General features: G+C 36.4%; 1 protein-coding gene across 1 annotated transcript; it reads right to left on the bottom strand.

Annotated features, from left to right (window-relative positions):
• Positions 1 to 735: 735 nt before the first annotated feature.
• Positions 736 to 1,122, bottom strand: LOC133338540 (uncharacterized; the record flags this gene model as incomplete). Its single annotated transcript, XM_061546712.1, has 1 exon — positions 736 to 1,122. A coding segment is annotated over one exon (387 nt), but the record flags the coding sequence as incomplete, so codon positions are not given.
• Positions 1,123 to 6,364: the final 5,242 nt, after the last annotated feature.

Raw genomic sequence — 6,364 nt, forward strand, 5'->3', positions numbered from 1 at the left:
TTGTCTGTATTGACATTAGCCCTAAGGATGAGCTATGGAAATTGTGTTATTACGTTTCGAATGACTTTATATTTACGTTTTGAATTATATATCAATAACATATTTAAAAAATTCTTCTCATAGAAGTATTTAAAAAATTTCGAATTTACTGTTAGAGGACATTCCAATGCACTCCGAAAGTGGAATTAATAAAAAAGTCAATATCCATATTTTTTTGTATAAAAAAGTTTATTGTAGTATAAAAAATTTTCTAATCTTAACTATAGTCATGATATCAATAACAACTGAATGAAACAATTAAAACGAAACAAATGAACTTGTTAATTTAACAAGCTGTGTGATTGTGTGGCTTAATACCTCAGGCATCGTTCTAAACTTCCGATCTGGGAGAGAAATTTAGAAACGGAAACGTTTAAGAGGAGCATCATAGTTATAGCCTGTGGAGCTGGAGCTAGAGCTGGAGGTGGAGACAGAAACAGTTTGCTGTTGTTGAGGTGGCAAGTATTCGTTGGATGGAGCAGCTACTGGTGCGGAGTATTGAGGAGCTGGGGCAGAGTATTGTGGAGCAGGAGCGGGTGCAGAGTATTGGGGAGCTGGGGCGGAGTATTGAGGAGCTGGGGCAGGTGCGGAGTATTGAGGAGCGGGTGCTGAGTATTGAGGAGCTGGGGCAGATTGTTGTTGCTGAGGAGGCAAGTATTCGTTGGATGGAGCAGGGACGGGAGAAGTGTATTGGGGAGCTGGAGCAGAGTATTGGGGAGCTGGAGCAGCAACGGGAGCAGAGTATTGGGGAGCAGGAGCAGCAACGGGAGCAGTGTAGGTTTCCTGAGGAGGCAAGTATTCATTGGATGGAGCAACAGCTGGGGCGGAGTATTGAGGAGCAGGGGCAGAGTATTGGGGAGCTGGGGCAGGAGCAGAATATTGAGGAGCAGGGGCAGAGTATTGAGGAGCTGGAGCGGGAGCAGAGTACGATTGTTGAGGTGGCAAGTATTCATTGGATGGAGCAGCAGCTGGGGCAGAGTATTGAGGAGCAGGGGCTGTGTATTGTGGAGCTGGAGCTTGAACAGGGGCAGAATACTGAGGAGCTGGAGCAGCAACAGGAGCAGAGTACTGAGGAGCTGGTGCCGAATATTGAGGAGCTGGAGCAGGGGCAGAGTACGATTGTTGAGGTGGCAAGTATTCGTTGGATGGGGCAGCAGCTGGTGCAGAATATTGTGGTGCAGGAGCTGAGTATTGTGGAGCTACAGCTGGTGCAGAATATTGAGGAGCAGCAGCTGGCACATCAAAAACTGGAGTTGGTTTGTCATAGTTGTAGCCATTACCCACAACGTGGGATACATCAGCCGACACAGCGACGATGACACAAACAGCAATCAAAAAGAATTTCTATTGGAAAATAAAACAGAAAACGAATTGTTGATTAATTTTAAGTCACAACACATTTCTTCTTGATATTGCTTTAAGGTCACTTTTGACTAGGTCACCACTTTATAGGTCACTAATTAATATTTAATTAATTAATTCATCACAAAAACGAAGTAAATCCACGAGCCTATCCATTTCGTTGGCCTGCATTCGTTCCATCAACTTACCATTGTTTCAAATTGTTGACGATTGACGATTTATTCCAAAACTTTGGATTTGATATCACGACAAGCGCAGACTAGTGAATGATGACATTATCCAGCTTACAGTGCATATTTATAAGCGAATAGTTTTTGCTTTTTTTCTCTTTTCGGATGTCAACGTATAAAAAAATCAGAGAATCTTGGCGTTGGCTAAATTAAATATTTGTTTTTTTTTTAATATAAAAATTATAAATTTACACAAACCCAACGAAGATGCTCACGACGGCGATGATGATGATGATGATGCTGAAGAAGCTGCTGCCAGTGGCAGTGATGTCCCATCGTAGTTGTTGTTGTTGTGCTCTGCAGCTCTGCATTTCATAGCAGTCATAAAGAAGCAGCACGATAAATCTCAGCATCCAAAAATTTTATTTTCTTTTGATTGGGCTTGGCGGTCAAGAAATTGATAATGTTGTTCACATGGTTGTTGTTGTTGTTTTTCTGTGGTTTCATTGTTGTTGTAACGCTTTAGTTTATAGCTATGATTTTTTTTAATGATTTTGCAACGTCCAACATCAAACTCAGGTTTTTTTTCTAGTTGATATCAAAAACAAGACAAGGCAAGAAGATGTCTCAAACCTGTTTTATTATCATTCGTGTCGTGTACTTGTTGTTGTTGTTACTGAGTTACAATTTATTGTAAACTGTGAGATTTCTGCACAAAAAAAGTAACGACCATAACTTGGTCACTTGGCCAAAGTTGTAATACCGCCACTTAATTCCCATCGAATATTTCGTTTGTTATTTCCTTTGCTACAGAAAACAAGAGTTTCGTTCGTGTCTGGTTTGAAACTTGTTTCAATGTCAAGTTCAACTTTTTTTCTTCCAGTCAATTAGGCAGAATTTGTTATTAGACATGAGATAATTTTTCTTTTTCCGACCAATAGACAGAGACGGAACGGAAAGGCATTTTGTCAAAAATGAAATTTAGAAACGGAAACGTAAAGAGGAGCATCATAGTATAGCAGCTGGAGCTAAAGGCAGCAACAATTTGCTGTTGAAGTGGCAAGTATTCTTTGGATGGAGCAGCTACTGGTGTGGAGTATGGCGGTGCTGGGACAGAGTGTTGGGGAGAAGGAGCTGGGGCGGAGTATTGAGGAGCAGGGGCAGGTGCAGATTATTGAAAAGCGACAGTGGGTAAAAGGGTTTTGTCCAAAATTAAAATTGGTTCGCCTTCTATAAGACAAGAATTTTATATTACCCAAAATGAAAATGGGTTCGCCTTTTATAAGACGACATTTTGATATACTCCAATTTAGTTTTAAAGCGTTCCGAATGGGGGCATTCTCAGTTTATGTAAGGATAATTTTAATTTTCTATCAGCAGACCTATTTGTCACCAATTAAAAGCTGTTCTCTGTGGTCTTTTATAGGGGAAATTGAAAATCCTCTGTAAGATCTTGTATGATAGAAAACCAGACATTCTCATCAAAGGAAGAACACACATGTTTTCGAAGAATACCAGGAGATCGTCTCATAGAAAACCAAGACCTTCCCGTAGAATACTAATTCATAGAAGACCAGATGTTCATTCCATTTAGGTCCAGAAGATCTTCTAATAGAAGACTCGGAGGTCCTCTTACAGAAGACTGAAAGGGGTATTAATAATATATTCTGGACTTCTATGGCAAAATCTTCTACACTTCTATGAGAAGGACTACTAAAAGTCGTATATGAAAACACCTTTTAGTCTACTGTAAGAGGACCTCCGAGTTTTCTAATTAGATGATCTTTTGGCCCTCGATAGAAATAACTTCTCGTCTTCTATGGATTAGTTTTCTACGAGAAGGTCTTGGTTTTCGATAAGACGACCATCTACGAGAAGACTAATGTCCCTTCATTGAGGATACCTTCTGGGTTTCTATCGCAAGACCTTCCAGGTTCATATGAAAAGAAACGATTTCGATGGTTTTCTATGAGAAAGCATATCTGGTACTCTTTGATATATGGTATTTTATGAGGGCCTTCTTCTGATATTCAATGAGGAGACCCTCTTCTGATATTCAATAAGAAGACATTCCGGTGTTCTATAACCCCCTCTAGAAGACAAAACAGAAAGAAGAAGGTATTCTGATATTCTTGAGAAGATCGTTGGATCATCTGGTCTTCTTCGAGAAGAAATCACTGTTTTCTATAACCGGTCTTCTATAACCCCCCCTCTAGAAGACAAAACAGAAAGAAGAAGGTATTCTGATATTCTTGAGAAGATCTTCTATTAGAAGATCGTTTTATCACCTGGTCTTCTTTGAGAAGACCTCACTTAAAAAAAAAAAAAAAAAAAAAACTTTTGGTATTCACATAAAAGAACTTCTTGGTTTCTATGAAGTGAAACCAAGACGACCTTGTGGTCGTCTATGAAAAGATCATCTGGTCTTCTATCAGAAGACATACTCTTCGGAATACCTTACTGGATTTATATAAGGATACTTTCAAGTCCTTTCTAGATCTTCTGTCATTATTTTTTAAATTTCACAGTCTTCTACGAGCAGTGGTCGGCCTCTATTAGAATCATCATCTAGTCTTTTATGAGAATAATTACTTTTCTTTTATAAACACATTTTATCATATTCTATTACAATAAATGCTGGTCTTTTAAGGTAAGATATTCTGGTCTTCAGTGACAAAACTCTCAATTCTTCGAGGAGAAGACCTTCTGGTCTTTTATGAGAATTTCTTCATTCGGTCTTCTGCTGTTTTTAGAGAACACTTTTTCTTTGAAAAAATATGTTAAGATGACCATAAATTCTGCTATCTGAAGACGCTTTGAAGGCCCTATCTTCTTGAGGAGACATCCTGGATGTGAAAATAGCTTTTAGACCTCCATTTCCTTCATAAAAATAAAGAAAACAATCTGGCCTTATACTTCTGGTATTTTATAAGAAGAATTTGTGGTCTTCTTTAAAAAAGAAAACAATCTGGCCCTCGTGAACAAGATCCTCTGGTTCTCTATGACAATAAATTCTAGTCTTTTGATATAATACATTCTGGCCTTCAGTGACACAACTGTCAATTCCTCGAAAAAAAGACCTTTTGGTCTTATGAGAGTTTCTTCATTCGGTCTTCTACTGTTTTTAGAGAACACTTTTTCTTTGAAAAAGTTATGATTACCATAAGTTCTGCTATCTGCAGACGTTTTGGACGTCTTATCTTCTTGAGGAGACATCCTGGAAGTGAAAATAGCTTCTAGACCTCCCTTTCCTTTATAAAAATACCATTGGTATTCTACGATGAGAGCTTCTTCTTCTTGTGTTCTTGACAAGACTTTATTGTTTTCTATAAGAATTCACGTTGGTCTTTTAATAGAAGACCTTTTGATCTTGGTTTTCTATAAGAATAAATATTATCTTCTATAGCAAGAAGTGGGGGAATTCTGATACTCAAAGAAAAAATTTTGTAAATATGACATTCAGATCCTCTCTAAAAAGGCATTTTCAATAACAAAATTCAGTTTACAAAGCTTTCATATAAAATATTGCCCTAAATAGAGGCCTCTCTCAATATGCCGCCTTTTAAAATTAAATATTAAATTTAATTATAGCCACAAATTCACATGTTTAAACAGATGTAATGTTGTCATTATCAAATTAACAATAATCTTGTTTTTTATAGCTGCTACTTCCTTTAATATATATAATTTAAATAATTTTTTCAAAATTAATGAAAATACCCCCATCTCTTAACAATGTTCGCTTAACGAACTAAACAAACAGAAGCACACATCAACGCAATCATAAATTGTGATTTTTTTTTTTTTTTGCTTGTATTGATGCTTATTTGAACTTTATCAATATCACACACACACACACATCTGACCTAGACAAATTAAAATTAAAAAATATATGCATAACTCAGCTTGTGCCACATCGATTTGATTTTGAACGAATTCGTTTTTGTTATGCCGTTATAATTTGCATACAAATCGCGTTACCTTTCTCTCGTTGGTAACTGAAAAAAATAAAACTGCAATCAGGGGGGATTATTTCTGCAAGGTGCATAATTTTGTTATAAATACCACAGAGATCACAGGTGATGAAATAGATGAACCGTTTATTGACATAATTGGATGGAGTGTTGTATAAACAAAAGATGTGACAATTTGTGTTTTTGCATCAAAATAAAAAAGCGGTGATAACCAGAAACAATAGAGCTTTAAATGATTGTTAATAAAAGATAAAACTTAAAACTTAATATTAGATAATGGACCATAAAATGTTGAATCATATAAATTATTTTGTCACATGCTTAAATATCACAACAGATGCAACACAAAAGATAAAAACGTGTGCGTTATAATTTAAGTTAATTTAAAAACGTTTGTTAGATTTATAATCAAAACTGAGTGAAGAATAATAGCATATTTTTACAATATTTGAACTCTTTCTTTCTCCCATAAAAACCCCAACTTCAGACATCGCAAGATTTGCTTCTCAAAGAAGACCACAAAAAAATAGAAATTCAGGGTCCTGGTAAGAAATAAAACAGAACCACATCCTAATCTTATGAATGACTACATTTATGAATGCATAGCAGACCTGATTATGTATTTATGTGCTACTAGAAAAGCATTTAAAACAAAATATATACAAAGTTAGAAATACTTAGATTGACTAGATCTAGGATACGATTTTTACACCAACAAATTGTTATACAGAAAATGGGATTGGAGCTTTTTATGAAGGCTATATTAAAATGTGGCCGTACATAGCACTTGTTTGCGATGAAGTTTTTCAATCACTAAAT

This window comes from Musca vetustissima, unplaced genomic scaffold (genome assembly GCF_032173495.1).
Source record: "Musca vetustissima isolate MV318-11 ecotype Yass unplaced genomic scaffold, APGP_CSIRO_Mvet_v1 utg9436, whole genome shotgun sequence".
In the NCBI taxonomy this organism is placed as follows: Eukaryota; Metazoa; Arthropoda; class Insecta; order Diptera; family Muscidae; genus Musca; species Musca vetustissima.